At 38.4% G+C, this 17694-nt stretch overlaps 1 protein-coding gene across 2 annotated transcripts in view; it reads right to left on the minus strand.

Moving 5' to 3' along the window:
- Positions 1-1471: 1471 nt before the first annotated feature.
- LOC108707982 (interleukin-5 receptor subunit alpha) overlaps positions 1472-17694 on the minus strand; it is a 28520-nt gene continuing 12297 nt past the window's right edge. Inside the window, exons 8-10 of one of the 2 annotated variants that reach the window (XM_018246170.2) lie at positions 10383-10473; positions 7258-7345; positions 1472-1691 (exon numbers count right to left, since the gene is read on the minus strand). In XM_018246170.2, coding sequence (XP_018101659.1) covers positions 1596-1691; positions 7258-7345; positions 10383-10473 — 275 coding nt within the window. In that variant the 3' untranslated portion in view covers positions 1472-1595. Of the gene's footprint in view, positions 1695-7257; positions 7346-10382; positions 10474-17694 lie in introns of both variants that reach the window. The other variant, XM_018246169.2, reaches the window with a different exon arrangement.

The following is a 17694-nucleotide window of genomic DNA, read 5'->3' on the forward strand; positions in this document are numbered from 1 at the left end:
CATTCAAGTTTTTTTTTAAATTAGAAACCATTCAAGTTTTGAATTAATTTGAGGTATAAAAAAGCTCACATAACGCGACCTTTTGATAAATAAGCCTCTCAATAAATCTCACATTTTTTGAGCTTTTAAAAAAAAAATTGAGAAATCCAAAATTTTTGTGGAATTGTTATTAATAGACCCCCTATTTATCAACAATGTAATTTCCATGGTTTTCGTGGTTTTTGAAACCACGATTAAGCTCACAGACTCTAAAAATATGAATGTCCTGAGATTTATTACAAAATCAGCATAAAAAAGGTATGAAAGCTTTCAGACAATTCCTAGCGAAAAACTTCTTCTTAAAGTCAGAATTGATTTGGAAAGGTCCAAAAAGATCAGTGCAGCTTCCATTGATTTTTAATGGACCTCGACAACTTTTGCCTAGCGAAGTTTCGTATCAGTGATTTTCATGGTTTTTACATTTAATAAATCTCACATTTTTAGAGCTTTTTAAAAGAAAATGGGGCAACCACAGATTTTTCAAGATTCATGGAAACAATTTAAATTTGATTGTTAGTAAATGGTTCCCTTAGAATTGGTGTCCTGCACTTCCAATAAAAGTGAACAGACGACAAAAGGGACGACTTTTACTTCAAGTTTGTGTCTGAAAGACATTCAGGGTCTGTTCAATATGAAATGTGATTTTACCATCTGTTAATTAAAGGAAAACTATACCCCCCAAACAATTTAGGTCTCTATAAAAAGATATTGCATAAAACAGCTCATATGTAAAATCCTGCTTCATGTAAATAAACTATTTCCATAATAATATACTTTTCTAGTAGTATGTGCCATTGGGTAATCATAAATGGAAAATTGCCATTTTAAAAAATAAGGGCCGCCCCCTGGGATCGTAGGATTCACTGTACTCACAAACATACCAACAAACCATACATGTTAGGTCACATGAGCCAATTAACAGACAGAGTTGTGTCTTTTGCTTCCACACTTCTTCCTGTTACAGTTAGAGTTGATGTATTTCTGGTCAGGTGATCTCTGAGACAGCACAGAGACCAATACAAAATGGTGGCTCAAGGCAAGAGATGTAAAAGGGCAATATTTACTTAAATATATATTCCAGTTTGGTGAGATTCTTTAATGTGCCACTTAATATGATATGAACTATCTGTTGCTTAAGTGTTCATTTTGGAGGTATAGTTTTCCTTTAAGTGGTTTTATGGATTTTACCTGGAAAAACAGCAATGTTAATGCTATAGGATTAGAGAAGCATGAGATGTTCCTGGCCCCTTCACCACAGAACGAACACCTGAAGATCTACAGGTGAAGGCTAATATTGTGTAGGAAAGTCTCTAGCACAAACAATTTCCACTTGAGCAGGAAACACAATACTGTAATTGAACATAAGCTTCTTTACATGTAAATACAATCATTTCAAGCTTCTTATGTAGATCAGAAAGCAAGCCGGAAAGGATAAAGGATCATATAAATCTATTTGGTTTGTGGCTTCTATGTAGATTGAAACAAATATCCAAACATGCACCATGTGCTACTCTAGCATATCTCCAAGTAAAAAAAAAACAGATCATTCACTGAATTCAGTGTCCTTGGCCGCATTGTGTAGAGTCCATTGAAGATGTCACAATCTCAATCTCTGAAATAGGTACACATTCATGCTGGGCTGCATCAGCACACTTCTGCCAAAAAAGTGGAAATTGTTTTTAGGTACTTTCCTGAGCAATTTGTATTGATAGGTTGAAAGATTTGATAAACCATATTAACAGAAGGAAAATCAGAATCATTTAATTCAAACACATATTTTAATATAACCTCATCGAGTTATGTTATGTAATAAATAGCATCTTCTTAACATTAAAATAAAAATCATCAGATCACCTTGCTGTTCCTTACAGCACAGTCCTTAAAAGCATGATATGTTGGTTGCTAATACAGGTATGGGATCTGTTATCTGGAAAGCTCTGAATTATGGGAAGACCATCTCCCATAGACTCCATTATTGTCAGATAACTCAAATGTTTAAAAATGCTTTAATTTTTCTCTGTAAAACAGTAGTACCTTGTACTGATTTCATCCAAGAGACAACTTGTCCTTATTTCTAATGCTTTCTAATTTATGAAAAAAGTCGAATGTAAAAAACTCAAATCAGTGAATTCAAGGTGAAAAACCCTAATAACTCGAATTAATCGAGTTTTTGCAGAGAAAAAACACGAATCGCTCAAAATAAGTTTCGAATTTTTGAATGAAACCCACTAAAAAACCCCAAACATCATGAAGGCTATTAACATCTTGACATTGACTTTTACATGACTTCAACAGGTTTTAGCTAGAGTATCTTCGGATTCCAGCTATTTCCAGCATCGGGGTATAATAAATCTCTAAAAAATGTTGTTTTTTTTAATCTGAAATTTTTTGGTGAAAACTCAGCTCGATCTCAGGTACATCTGCCACTTAATTTACTGTTAGGTAGACTTAAGGTATGGAGATTCAAATTACAGAAAGATTCCTCATTTGGAATAAAACCCAGGTCACAAGCATCCTGGATAACAGGTCCCATACCTGTATATGGAATATTGTGATGAGAGCAGCCTGATCAGACTGCATCTGTGGATGCCCATTGATTTTCCTCAGATAATTAAGTTATTACAGACCATTATCAAATGACATTACAGAAACACTGATTCAGAGGGTAAATGAGACCAGTAACATAATGAAGGACACGGTATTTGAAGGAGATGTATTTAAAGGGTATGTAAAGTCTAAAATAGAATAAGGCTAGAAATGCTGTATTTTGTATACTTAATATAAACATAAACTTACTGCACCACAAGCCTAATCAAACAAATAATTTATGCTTTCAAAGTTGGCTAAAGGGGGTCACCATCTTGTAACTTTGTTAAACATCTTTGCAAGACTAAGACTGTGCACATGCTCAGTGTGGTCTGGGCTGCTTAGGGATCGTCATAAACAAAGCTGCTTGAGTTCTGCATGGCTGGAAAGTAAGGCGGGGGCTCCCCCTGCTGTTCATAAGTATGATTGTTTCCCTGCTCAGCAGTTAGGGACCGTCTGACAATTCCTATTCACAGCAGTAAATGAAGGGAGAATTTCACTGCATACAGTCAGGTTTCTTATAAAAACGGAACACATGTTTTAATTAAAGTATATTGGAGATAGGTTTCTTTTTCATTAAAGAAAGTAAAAATGGGATTTTATTTTTTTACCTTTACATGCCCTTTAATTCGAGTTATTAGGGTTTTTCACCTCAAATTCACTGATTTGAGTTTTTTACATTTGGCTTTTTTCATAAATTAGAAAGCACTAGAAATAAGGACACGTTGTCTCTTAGATGAAATCAGTACAAGGTACTGTTTTACAGAAAAAAGATGAAAGAATTTTTAAACATTTGAGTTATCTGACAATAATGGTGTCTATAGGAGATGGCCTTCCCACTGGATAATTCTATCACAGTAACTACACAGAATCAACACCTCTGGGAATTTCTTCAGATGTCACCTCTTTGAAGAGTTACAATGTGCCATTGTGATTGGATTAGTGGAAGAGTTTATATGTTGAGATCTTCCCACACCAGTCAGTTGAACTGAAGAAGCTGCTCGGATGAGAAGTGAAACGTCTTCATTGATTACTCAGCAAGTCCAGTTGTTTTTAGATTTACCTATACTAGATAGAGATGTATTTAAGTGCCTTTACAGGCTCCAGATAGTTCAGGTTAAATTCAAATATGATTAAAATTTACAGTAGGGTGCCACTGATCTGTTCTTATAATGAACATCATTTTTACATGCTTGGGCAAAGTAATCACAGTATCTGTTTGTAATATAACTTTATTATAAAAAGCTTTTGAATCTGAGCCTTTTTTCAGCAGGATTTGGATTTAGCTGAATTTAAGCGCCTCGCTGAACCAAATCCGGACACTAAAAAAGTCCATAACCCCATTTAACTAGTGGTGGTCCTTGTTACACATTTTTGTTTAGCTTGTCTTTTTTACTTATTTTTGTTCACACCTATACTCTTACCTATATTATAGTATTATACTCATACACATATATACACACTTTCTAAGTGTGCGCCTATACATACAACTTTACTTTGCCTTCACTATTGTTTTCTATCATTTCATTGTTTTTTAAAGAAAATGGGATTTGTTTTGGGCAGTCTCTCTCTCTCTTAAAAGCCGCAAGCTAGTGGCAGGGGAGGATCTAACCCTCAGATTGAAACCAAGGTTCAGAAGACATTTACTCCAAGTAATGCTACTATGCAGAGAGGTACAAGACCTTTTATACTATGACCAGATGTAAACAAATAAGGGACCACTGTGTGGGGTTTACCTTGACGTGGTATAGTGGCTTATAAACTTTATGATCATAACTGTGTAACTAAAACTCCCCTGTTTTTGTAAATACATGCACTTGCATATATACTGAATTACTTAGACAGGGGACCAAGGAATGTGCATTGATTAATTGACCAAATCAGTAGCACTTCCATTGTACTTAAATAGGTTTTAACTTAGAAGTGCTCCCACAACTCCGTTTTTTTGTATATCAAACATAATTGTCCCTACTTTCCAGGCACATTGCCCGCTTTTTTTTTGCCTAATAATGCAGTTGTTTAAAATAACCCAATGGTCAACTGCACCTACCCAGGGTTTAGCATTTATGGCTGTTATATCTAGGAAAACAGGCATTTGGGGTTTTCATCAGATTTAGTTTCAGTGAAGAGCAAAACAGGAACTATAACAGGGATTATTTTAACTGGTAGGCGGCCTCAGGATGGTTGCGGTCATGTGTGTGATTATGAAAAGAGGAACATTGTAATGTTTGTGTTAAACAGCTTCCTGCCTGATATGTTGCAAGCTATTTGTATTGCCAAATCTCTTGGGAAGAAAATTTCCAGAAGACTTTTAAATCTGAAAATAACTTTGTGGTGGTTTGTAAACATATTTATTATGACCTCTGTTTTCTCCTATTCTGCAGCTCTTTTATACAGTTGCCTTATATAATATTTGATAGAGGACCTTTCTTTGCTACGCTTAAACACCATTCTCCAAACTAACTGCTATTCCCTGTATGCTTCTGTAGGGATGTGTAAAATAGCCACCCTTAGTTAAAGGGCATGTAAAGACAAAAAAATAAAATCCCATTATGACTTTAATGAAAAACAAACCTATCTCCAATATACTTTGATTAAAAAATGTGTACCGTTTTTATAAGAAACCTGACTGTATGCAGTGAAATTCTCCCTTCATTTACTGCTGTGGATAGGAATTGTCAGATGGTCCCTAAATGCTGAGCAGGGAAACAATCATACTTATGAACAGCAGGGGGAGCCCCAGCCTTACTTCCCAGCCATGCAGAACTCAAGCAGCTTTGTTTATGATGATCCCTAAGCAGCCCACACCACACTGAGCATGTGCACAGTCTTAGTCTTGCAAAGATATTTAACAAAGTTACAAGATGGTGACCCCATGTAGCCAACTTTAAAAGCATAAATTATTTGTTTGATTAGGCTTGTGGTGCAGTAAGTTAATGTTTATATTTAGTATACAAAATACAGCATTTCTAGCCTTATTCTATTTCAGACTTTACATGCCCTTTAAGTAGGCAGGCAAATCCTAAGTGTTCTAGACACCTAAATGGGTCCTAATGGGGACTTTTGTTAATGCTCTGCTTTATGCTATGCCCCTGAGATTCTCAATAGTGACCAGTAGATGGTACTGTGCTAAAGTATAAAACCCTTTGTACCCATGCTCTCAGGGTCCATCTTGTGCTGGCTCTATGCTGAGCAGGCTGGCCGAGCTTGAGTGAAACCTAGACAGGTCAGGTCTAGAAATGATAGGCTACTCACCTAGGAGGACAGATAAACAGTTTATTTAGATGAGCAGTTTAAGGCTCCGTCAAGGAGAGTCAGAGGGATTAAGATCCCGGGAACTAATTGCCCAGAAGTAGGGACGAAGTGCATAGACTTAGAGATGTAGTGATTCCACTGGGTTCCACTTAGGGAAAAGGCTGAAAGCTGGGTGTACCTTCATTGCTGCTGTGTATGTTCTCTTCCCTGAGGGATAATACTGACCAAAGGTGCTGTGAGTTTATGCCTATCCAGTGTTGATGTATGATCCTGTTTGCTCTATTCTACACTCCATGGAGGATTGTATTGTTAATAAATATGTTCATGGTTAAGTTATAAGAACCACTGGTGCCCAATAATTGCACCCTGCATCAAGTTACAGTTGCACTACACCCTGCCTTCACACTGTTTGCGAAGGCTTACTCCCTAAGATTTAAGGTCTCATCCGCAGAAGAATAATGGGAATGGAGCTTATAGAAAGAGAACGGTGCACTCAATTTACTATACCGTGTGGCAAGCTGGCGGCTTGAACACGTAACTTTTAGGGGGATTAGTCAATGGTAGGCAGGCAGCATAGGAAAAAGGAGCATAAAGACAGGGACACACAGCTTCTTCAAGGAAAACACACGTTTATTTTCCCACTTTTAAACACACCGTCAATAATCCACAGACACAGGGGTGACCATTTTCAGGATACAAAACAAAACATAAAATAAAAACCTAGCCCACTGGGCACTACCTTCACACTTTGAAGCAGTCCCTGACTAGACTGGGCCCCTTGTGGACTACCAGCACAACCAAATAGTTTGGCTCACCCCTGTACTCACAGGACTTTCTCCCGGGTAATATTCAGCCTCCTGGCTTCCTCACTCTCTTCACAACACTCTTTGTGAGAGTCACAGGATCCCTCTGCTTCTTGCAGTAACAGGCAGCACTCCCAGCTCCTCTGGAAGTTCCTCACACAGCCAGGTCTCCTACCTGCTGTATCCTGCTGAGAGACACACTCTCCCATTCTAATTTACTTTAAATGGCCTTTCCACAGGACAGCTTTCCTGTGGAAGGTGAACTCCAATCTCTGGACTGGCTCAATGGAATGGAGTCCCTGGCTACTAAAGTCTTTAAACAGACGGCTGATTCTCTGTTTAATAACTCCCTTCCTGGAGCCTATCTCAGTACCTGGGGAGAAATTAAAGGCTAGAATGACCTTTTTCCACCTTTTCCTAGTCACTCTACTACAACCGCTACACTTCAAAAATGGGAGATGACCATGGTGGCTTAGCAACCTTAAAAAAACAGGTGTTTGTTGTTAAAACGGTTATGAGATTATTATAACTGTAATACAGGACATTTAAAACTGATTTATTGTTTCTTATTTACCTGAAAATATAGGTCACTTGAAGAAAACCAGAATTTTAATTTGCTGGATGGATCTGGAATAACTGCTGTGAAAAATGTCCAAGCGAATCTAAAAATGTGAAAATGATTTTTAAAATGTTTACTTACTTATTATGACATAAACAAAACAGAAGAAATATACATACTGTATCTGTGCAAATTCAACTCATTATGTGCCTGCCACCTTAGAATCCATGGTGCCAGCACCTCTAAGTTTCCTTCTTTCCTTGATCAATGCCATGCCACACTGGCAACGTAATGATCTGACATCACATCAAAAGGACTGGCACAGCTATTATACATTTGCCCAAATACACCTATTACCCATACACTATTCTTGCTTCCTTAACACAAATACAAGCAGTAACAGTTTCAACATACAGACAAAACCTTTTGCCAGAATAGATGCAAATGTTTTCTTAAATAAAAGTAAAGCCCTGATTAAACTTAAGGGTCATAAACTCTAGGCCTGTTAAAGGGGAACTATTGAAAAATGAAAATTTAATATAAGCTTCATCATCCTGAATTAAAGGAAAACTATACCCCCCAAACAATGTAGGTCTCTATTAAAAGATACTGAGTAAAACAGCTCATGTGTAAAACCCTGCTTCATGTAAATGAACCATTATCATAATACTATACTATTTTAGTAGTATGTGCCATTGGGTAATCATAAATAGAAAATTGCCATTTTAAAAAATAAGGGCCGCCCCCTGAGATCGTAAGATTCACTGTGCACACATACAAACCACATGTAAGGTCACATGAGCCAATTAACAGACAGAGATCTGCCTTTTGCTTCCTCACTTCTTCCTGTTACAGTTAGTGTTGTAGTATTTCTGGTCAGGTGATCTCTGAGACAGCACAGATAGAGTCACGAAATGGTGGTTCAAGGCAAGAGATGTAAAAGGGCAATATTTATGTAAATATATATTCCAGTTTGGTAAGATTCTTTAATATGTCATTCAATTTGATATAAACTATCTGTTGCTTAAGTATTCATTTTGGGGGTATAGTTTTCCTTTAAAAAATGTTCTAAATACAATCAATTAAAAAATTCTTTACTGTTTCTGAAATAATCAAGTTTATCTTTGCCATTCCTCTCTCAGCATCTGTTTCTCTTCATTCTCTCTTCATGCAGGAGTTGGGTGGCAGATATTCATTGACAGTTAGATCCAATATATTTTTTAGGAGGGCTCCTTTTGCCTAGAGCTCAATCTATAAAAATCACCAGAAATCCTGTCTCTCTTAATGCAGAATTTTTGCAAAAGGCAGTTATTTTGTTAGATTTTGTTTGTACTGGAATCAGTTATTTGAGTGTGCTCTAATTCATCTGCTAGGAAAGAAAACTCCCTCTATAAGATATATCGGATCTAACTGTCAATGATCACCTGACACCCAACTACTGCATAAAGACAGAATGAACAGAAACAGATGCTAAGAGAGGGAAAGTGAAGATAAACGTGATTATTTCAGAAACGATGCAGAATATTTAATTGATTATATTTATACAGTTTCTTATTTCAGTATGATGGAGCTTGGATTACATTTTCATTTTTGCGATAGTTCCCCTTTAAGTTAGAGCTTTCCATTCAAGCCAAACAAAACTTGCATGTCACAACTGCTTAGCCCTCCTCCTCCAAGTACATAAGCACTGGCTCATTGCCCTCTGGATAGGCTACTGTGTATGCATGCCTGCTTAGGAAACTCTGAAAAGGTGAATGACTTATTGGGGTACATGGCTGCTGGATGTGGAAAGGAATACAAATACTAATAAAAAAACTATAAAATGTATCTGGCCTAATACTTTAAAATAAATACTTTAAGAGGGTTATTTACTAAAATCTGATCTCATAATTTAAATTAAAAAGCTTGACCAAACTCCCATGCCCAATTTTGCCTTATTTATTAATAAAACAACTCGAATAAATCAGATTGGGAAAAAACCGAAACCCCCAAATTTATCGGATTAACAGGCTAAACCCAACCCAAACCACAATATCTTCAAATTGGGATAGGGACATCTCCCATTGACTTATACATGACCGCGACAGGTCTGAGATGGTGGATTGTGAGACTTGGGCTTTTTACAGCATCGAGATATAATAAATCTCAAAAAATCCGACCAAATAAATTTGGATTTTAGTAAATAACCCCCTATATATTCTTTTGGTGCTTTCTGATCCAAGATCCAATATGCATATCCACTTGATTAAACCCAGCCATGCAGAGTTTCCATGGTGTAACTACAGTATAGCAGACAGTGGGAGGCCTGGGGAATTTGAAAAAGTTGGATGATTCGAATTGACTCACAAATTTGTTTTTTCGCACTGACTTTTTCTAAAAGAATTATTGAGAAATGAGTTCAATTCGTGGGAGTTAGGTAGACTTTGGTTTAATATAAAGCATGAAATAAATTTGAGTTTTAGTAAAGAACTCCCTAAGCATCACCATAGAGTTCCATGAGTGATATAAAATGTTTGTATGGTTTTTTTTCACAAAAGTTTTTTTTTTGCCTCAAAAAGCCCGACCAGAAAAATTCTGATTTTAGTAAATAACCGCCTAAATATTGTTTTGGTGCTTTCTGATCCAATATGCATAGCATGCCTCAAATCATTGGAGTTTTTTTAAAAAAAAATCAGATCATTTATGCCACTTGATTCAATCCAGCCATGCAGAGTTATCATGGTGTAACTAAAGTATAGCAAACAGTGGGAGCCTGGGGAATGGGGAGCACTGGTCCTGGGGTTGGCTGTGCAGTTCTATCTTTCCATGTTACTTTCTCTTTCCTGTCTGTCTTGCTGGCACCAAACATGCATGTGCACATGGTGGGGAAGTGCAGAGTTAGGATGTGCATAGCATTCACTAGCAATCAAAAGTATTAACATGTGCATGAGTTGATTGTAAGAGGTTTTTAAAGAGATATTTCTTTGTCCCTATGGGCTCTCCTCTACATGGGGGTCACTAGTTTTTAAAGAGATGCCTCTTTGGCCCTCCCATGGGATCTCATAGCACATGATAAAGGGCAGAGTAGCATATGTCAGAAGTCTTAAGTGTTTAAAAAAATTTGTATAAAGCAGAGGCAATTAGAAAAAAAATTACATTACCTTTTTAGAAGGAATAGTGATATAACAAATGTAAAAACCATAACAATTACAAAAGTGAGTGGAAAAATCCAGCTTGGAAAGCTTTTTTTGCCTGAAAAAGAAAAATGATCAACCATTCATATATAGCATTAAAAAACAATGAGTTATGCACTTCAAATAAGCCAAAAAAATTAAAAAAATGAATATATATATTCCCCAGCATCATTATAGAGTTCCATGAAGGACTGATGTAAAACGTTTAACTTTATCTTGAAACCCTTTATCTAGAAAGCTCCTAATTATGGAAAGGCAATGAACTCGATTTTATCTAAATAATACACATTTTTTCTCTTTAATAAAAAAAGTACATTGTACTGGATCCAAACTAAGATATAATTAATCGTTATTGGAAGCAAAACCAGCCTATTGGGTTTATTAAGGGTGTTCGAATGTTAAAATTTTAGTTTTTTTACTAGAAAACTCACATTTTTAGAGAAAAAAAAATTGAATTTATCGAGATTTATTATACCCCGATGCTGCAAAAATCCTGAAACCGAAAATTCGCCATCTCAGACCGAGGTCCCGTATAAGTCAATGGGAGAGGCACCTTTCTCAATTTGAAGTTTTCAGTGTCTGACCTGGGTTTAGCCCAGAAATTTGACTTTTTCAGGGTTTTCAGGCAAAAACTTGAGAAATTCAACAAAAAGTCAGAAAAATGTGAGCGATTCAGGCTTTCACTCGATTTTGTCGAGTTTTTCCACAATCCCATTAAATAATAATTAAGCTAAATTTGGCATGGGAGTGTGGTTGTCGGGTTTTTTTTTATAAAATATGAGATAAATTCGGAAGTTAGTAAATAACCCCGTAAATGTTTAAAGAATTTTCTAGAAGATTCAAATAACGGAAAGATCCGTTATCTGGAAAACCTCAGGTCCCAACCATTCTGGATAACAAGTCCCATACCTGTATATGGTCATACGTGACTTCTTATATGCATATATTTTACAACACAGGGCTGATTATTCCCTCTAGCATTGACAGTGTTACACTGTAGAAGATTGATCTGCTATGCCAAGAATTCTAAATTGGAGCTCAAGTCCCTTTCTGTATTTGGTCAACTAGAAGGAAACAGATAGCTTGTTTGATGCCAGGGCTATGGTCTCTGATTAAGGGCCAGTTAATCTTCTGTGTTGGAAGATCTGTGGAAACTAGGAAACACAGAGGAAACCCTTAATATAAAGGTGTTACCTGAAAACATGTTTTTCAACATTCATGGAAAACTCTGCAGACGTGATTTTGCCTGCACTAATTATATGAATTGTTCAGCAATAAATACTTCTTTGCCCTGCACAATATGACTTCTTTATATAAATAGACTCCTAAATCTTGGCTTTCCCCAAGTTAATCGACTATATTAGATTGTATGGTAAGCTCCTTTCAGCACGACACTCTATACCTCCAGAGTTGATAATTATTTGCATGTTATTTGTATGTGTGACAGATTCTATTGTACAGCTTTTTATACATATAGGGGCAGATTTACATATGGTCGAATATCAAGGGTTAATTAACCCGCGATATTCGACTGCTGAATGTAAATCCTTCGACTTCGAATATTGAAGTCGAAGGATTTACTGCAAATAGTACGATCGAACGAAAAATCGATCTTAATCCATCGATCAAATGATTTTTCTTCGACCTAAAATTTGTTAGAAAGCCTATGGGGACCTTCCCCATAGGCTAACATTGCACCTCAGTAGGTTTTAGGTGGCGGGCGAAGTAGGGGGTCGAAGTTTTTTTTAAAGAGACTGTACTTCGATTATCGAATGGTCGAATAGTCTATCGATTTTTAGTTTGAACCGTTCGATTCGAAGTCGTAGTCGAAGGTCGAAGTAGCCAAAAAAAAAAAAACAACATTCGAAATTCGAAGTTTTTTTTATTCTATTCCTTCACTCGAGGTCTCGAACTAAGTAAATGGGCCCCATAATGTTATCTTTCTGCGCTTCCTGTAGCATCAATGAAGACTGGTGTTGGTTTGGGTGATGAGTTACAGTAGCTCAGAGGAGAATGATGTTCCAGGGGCCTCAGTGGGAGTCTTGCACATGATATTTGGATTCTCTGAGTGAGTGATATCACAGTGGAATATGGAATAAACCAAAGCTGTGATCACATGAACAGAAGGAAAATTGAAGAATACGGACAGTTAAATACATGGGGACTGGGCGACATATAGTAAAAGAAATACTACCCTTACCAAACTTCCCTGCTTCTGCACTTTATTTTATTTTTAGATCAGAGGGGAGAAGGAGTACTCCCATAATGAAGCAGCAGAGTCGGGAGAGAAGGGAATAAAATAAAGTGTTGGAATTTAAGAATCCTGATTCCGGGCAGTGTCGGAAAGGGGGTGGTTCTGGGGCCACTCGGGCTGCCGGATCAGAGCCTACTTCCCCAGCCACAAATCTCCCTCTGTCTGTCTCCCTTCCCCTCCAGCCAGTGTTTACCTTCTTAATATTTGTCATTTCTTCATGGGATCAGGTGAGGGGGGGTCAGGAACAAGTGAAGGAAGAAGCTGTGGGGAGAGGGTCTGGGCCAGTGGGGCCATGAGGGAGCGAAGGTCTAGAGCCCACTGGGTATTTTCCCATTTTTTTCAGCCAGCCCAGTCTAACTCTTTTTGTGAATTTCTTTGGGACTCTTTGTAAGGAAAAGGAGTGATTCACAGAGCAGAAGATAGAGAGAATAGAACAACACCTTAAAGATGGAGTTTAGAGCTTTTGGCAATTCAAGGAATGTGACACTGTTTAATGCTTGATTTTAACCATATATAGTATGTTAAGTGCAGTTATGATGTATTATTACCATATATAGTATGCTAGTTGCTAAAATGTATATACTTCTTATATCCTGTGTGGGGGAAACATATATAAAGCTTCATTTGGGGGGAGGCTCTTTGAATTCTGCCTGGACTTCAGAGTGCCTGGTTATGTTGGAATTGCTGCTGAGCCATTTTATGGAGGGGTCCCTCAGCTAAGTATCAATAAATCTCTTATGTTTGTTTTACTTGTGTGTGTCAGTTTAATCACTGTACAGACTGAACAAGAGCCCATCTCAATACATTTGGTACCAGAAGCGGGGTCTGTGCTTTGATTACCGACAGTGTCTGTATGTCTACTCTACCTCTTTTCCTTGTCTATCTACAAATTGTATTTTTTGTATTAGGTCTGGGGATAGTAGGTACTGTTTGTGTATTGTGTATTTCAATAAGAGACATTCTAAAAAATGTTGTGGATAAAAAGGCTGAAAGGGGTGGGGAAAAGCACTAGTGAGAGAACGGGGATATTGCCCAGTTGGGTGTCTGTCACAGGACAGTGGATATCAGTAGCCCGGGAATGTGCTAAGTACTCCCCCGCCATTGAGGTGGCTAACCCAAAGTATGTAGTAGCCAATCTATGATAAGAGGGAAAGTAGAGCTGGTGCAGAGGTGGGTTGGTTGTGTTTTTTGTAACTCTAAGGATTTAGAGTTACAACTTCAAACTGTCAAAGACCAATTGCAACTGTTAAGGTTATGCAGTCAGAATGCAAAGCAAGAAAAGGAACAATTAGCTGCACATTTTGAACAGTATATTATAAAGACTGTTAATAGGAAAAGAAGGAGAAAAAAGCAGAAGTTCGTTAGAAATCATGTAGAAGTGAGGGCTTTGATAACCTCTCAGGATTGGGAGGGGGTGGATGAATGGTCAGGGTCTGAAGAGGGGATATATGATAACATTTGTGAGGTCAGACCCATTGTAACTCATAGACAAAAAAAAAAAAAGAGGGAGAAAAGTGGACAGCAGGCAGAACACACATATTCCACATAGGGAGGTGATGTATCAGCTGAGCAACATTTAACTGAGGAAACTCGGTCATGGTCAGATAGTGAATTAACTGAAATTGGGCAAAAGTTTACACAAAAGGTTGGAGAGGGATTACTGGAATGGGTTTTACGTGTCTGGGATTTAGGAGGTGATGTTATTATGCTGACGGACAGAGAAGCAGTGGGTTTAGGAAGTGTAGCCAAGGATTCCCGTGTGCGTTTATACATGAAACGTGGGCGTAACACAACTGGGACATTTTCCTTATTGCATTTAATTAGGGATTCTATTGCACAGACTTTAGACAGTCCCTATGAATTAATAGACCAGACCCCCTGGGAAGTTACAACAGAGGGAATGCAGAGACTGAGAGCAATGGGATGTATGTCTGGTATCACTCCTGATCCTTTACCTGACAGAGGGTGAGACATGTAGTGGTTGACTGGGAGGGTCCTGACATGGCGGCTTTTACACCATTGATCAAAAGGAAATTGCTTATCACAGCCCCAGAACAGTTAAAAGCCCCTCTTTTCACTATGTTGAGTGCTTTAGAAGCAAAAGAATGAAGTACAATTTATGATGCGGCTGTGCTCTTGGGTCAAATGGGAGAAATGAATGTTGACAGAAGTGAAAGAAAACAGCAACGGAGTTTAGCTAAGGGGAGTCAGGAGGGGCATACAAGTGTTAAAATTACTCGCAGACAAATGTTTCTAGATTTGCTAAACAGCGGTGTTCCAATAGAAACTATTGATGGAAAGGAGACTAAATTTCTGCTCGCTATATGGAGGGAACTAACAGCAAAGGGGAAGTTGAGGCCAGCCAAACCTAAAAAGGTTGCCCTCAGTGATGTTGAGGAATTAACTCGGTCAGCTCCTCCTATAATTGATTTAGATGAGGAGTTGAGCCAAACCCCATTAACTCTTCCCTCCACATCTGTCAAAACCGCCGGGAGTGCGAAGAAACGCGTCTGCTCCCGGCGGCGAAGAATCCAAAATGGCGGCACCCAGTCGGCCCACATGGGCGCTGGGACGCCAGCAACGCAACGCCGCAATGCATGCGCAAACACGCCGGCGTAAGGATGCCAATGACGTCACTATGGCTCCAAATTCAAATATAAAAGTGCATCCAGGACGCCAGAATGGCGTCCCAAGAATAGGTTTTGCTACCCTGAACCTGGGTTCCTGTTTTCCTGCATGTATCCTGTTTCCAAGCCTTGATTCCTGATTCCTGCTTCCAACCAGTTACTGCACTCGTCTTGTTATTGAACTCTTGCCTGAACTCTGACTACCCGCCTGTTTAACCCTTTGGACACCGTGACCTTGCTCCCACAAGAGGGCTTCCTCCTAGATCCTGACAACCTCTCTGGAGGGAGCTCCTGGCTCCCTGACAACATCGCCATATGCAGAGTGTAAGAATCTGTTAGATGAAACACACAGAAGGGAAGGGGTGGCAGTTGCCACAGCCAATAGACTGAAGGGATGGCAGATTCCCAGGGCCTGCCATAACAAAAATCAATGCTATGAAACCTGGGGATCAATGCCCTTACATACCAGTCACTTTATATTGGCAGGGACACAGCTCATTCCAAGGTACAGCTCAGCCAGACCAACAAAATGCAGTTGCAATGACTGAAGGGTTGGGAGGCAAAGCTGCTGATGCTGTACCTGTTGGAATGCAATTAGGTAAATGTCTTATTTTTGAAGCACAAATCTTCATTTCCTTAGTACCAGATAATATTGTGGGAATGGATATTTTTAAGGTACAATATGTGGTTATATGGTTGGGAACATTCATTGTTGGAGTCAAGAGTTTCACTATAAATGCTGTAATGCCCATTGTGTATGACAACATTGAATGGACTCCAATTCACATTTGATCTCCACCAAACCATGTGAACCTGAAACAATGCCACCTTCCAGGTGGTCAAAAGGAGATAATAATGGCAACTGAGATGATGGTGGAGGTGAGCGTTTTCAGACTGGTAGTCAGTCTATTCAGTGCCCCAATGTGGTCAGTAAAAGAGACAGATAGCTCTTGGCTTTTAACCATTGATTACAGAGAAGTGGATAAAGTAGAGTCTCCTTTGGCCGTATCAGTACAAGAAATGGTAACACTCGTGGAACAAGTGACTGATGCATTTACCAGTTTGGTTACAAATCAAGGACTGGCTCAAAGTATGACTTTCATGGCCATTATATGGACTGGCTCAATCAAAGTTATTCCACAACTGGTTTTGGACTGTATAATAGAGGCACAGCACATCACTGGACTGTTTTGTTACTGAATACGTTATGTGGCACTGACTGTTTGTTCAATTTACTTTGTTACAAGGAAAAAGAATGTTTTTCAGTTGAGGAAAGAGGACAAAAGTGCCCTGCAAACTGCAATGGAAGTAAAGCAATTCCTTGTACTGTATACTGCCCTGCAACCTGATGAAGGAACTATTATGGATGTACCTGTCACAGTAGGGACTGATTTAGCAATATCTGGATGGGTAATTGGTAATGAAATTAACTCGTGTGCAGCTTTTGCACAGAAACTCACTTTCCAGAAGTGGAAATTGTATGTACAAGTAAGGGGGGGAGTGTCAAGTGAATCTTCATCTCAAGTGTCACAGCAGATGTCTGGATTAGTACAGTTTGGATGTGATAGCTGTGAGCAACCCGTACTGACACTTTCTCCATCTACCATAAAGGAAGCAGTGACATCGGAGGACTTCATTTTATTGTTTACAGATATATCTGCCACTATTATTGCTGCCAGACAACGACATGTCTGGACAACAGCTGCTTTCCAACCTACAGCCCATTCAACTGGAGTGGGTGGATCTAGCCAATATGCTGAATTAATGGCAGTAGTTTCTGTATTGGAGGAAACACAAGGTTTGTTGAATATATATATAGATGAATGGACAGTGTTCAGAGCTTTGACTGTGATACATATTTTAGGCCAATGGACACATGAGCACTCTGGACATCGAGTGGTTCACGGCACTATGGACTATGCAAAGCATAAAGGAATAGCTTTAACCACTGTACTTGCTAAAGACATGGTGCAACAATGCCCTGTATGTCAGAAAGTGAAGAAAAGACAAACTTTCTAGAGCATATGGAACACTACTGACAATGGGACTAATTTTACTGGAGTGGGCATCTCAACAAGGAGTATATTGGGTGTTCCTTATTTTATATTATCCACAAGCCACGGAATTAACTGAATACATTAATGGTTTGTTAAAACAGCAGGTAAAACTTTTGGATCCAACTCATACACTCAGGGGGGTAGAACAAGGTACTGTTATGGGTGGATAATGGGATCATGGAATATACTGCTGAGATCAAATGTGTGTTTCAAGCTAATAATGATAGTGTGAAATGGGAAACTGAACTTGTTTTGGAGAATTGTCTATTATGTGCAGGGGGTTATGTAACATCTTTTTGGATGTGTGTGAAGAAGATACTAATCCTCTTTTATCTTTCAGC

The sequence above is a fragment of the Xenopus laevis genome, chromosome 2L, assembly GCF_017654675.1.
Source record: "Xenopus laevis strain J_2021 chromosome 2L, Xenopus_laevis_v10.1, whole genome shotgun sequence".
NCBI classification, from domain to species: domain Eukaryota; kingdom Metazoa; phylum Chordata; class Amphibia; order Anura; family Pipidae; genus Xenopus; species Xenopus laevis.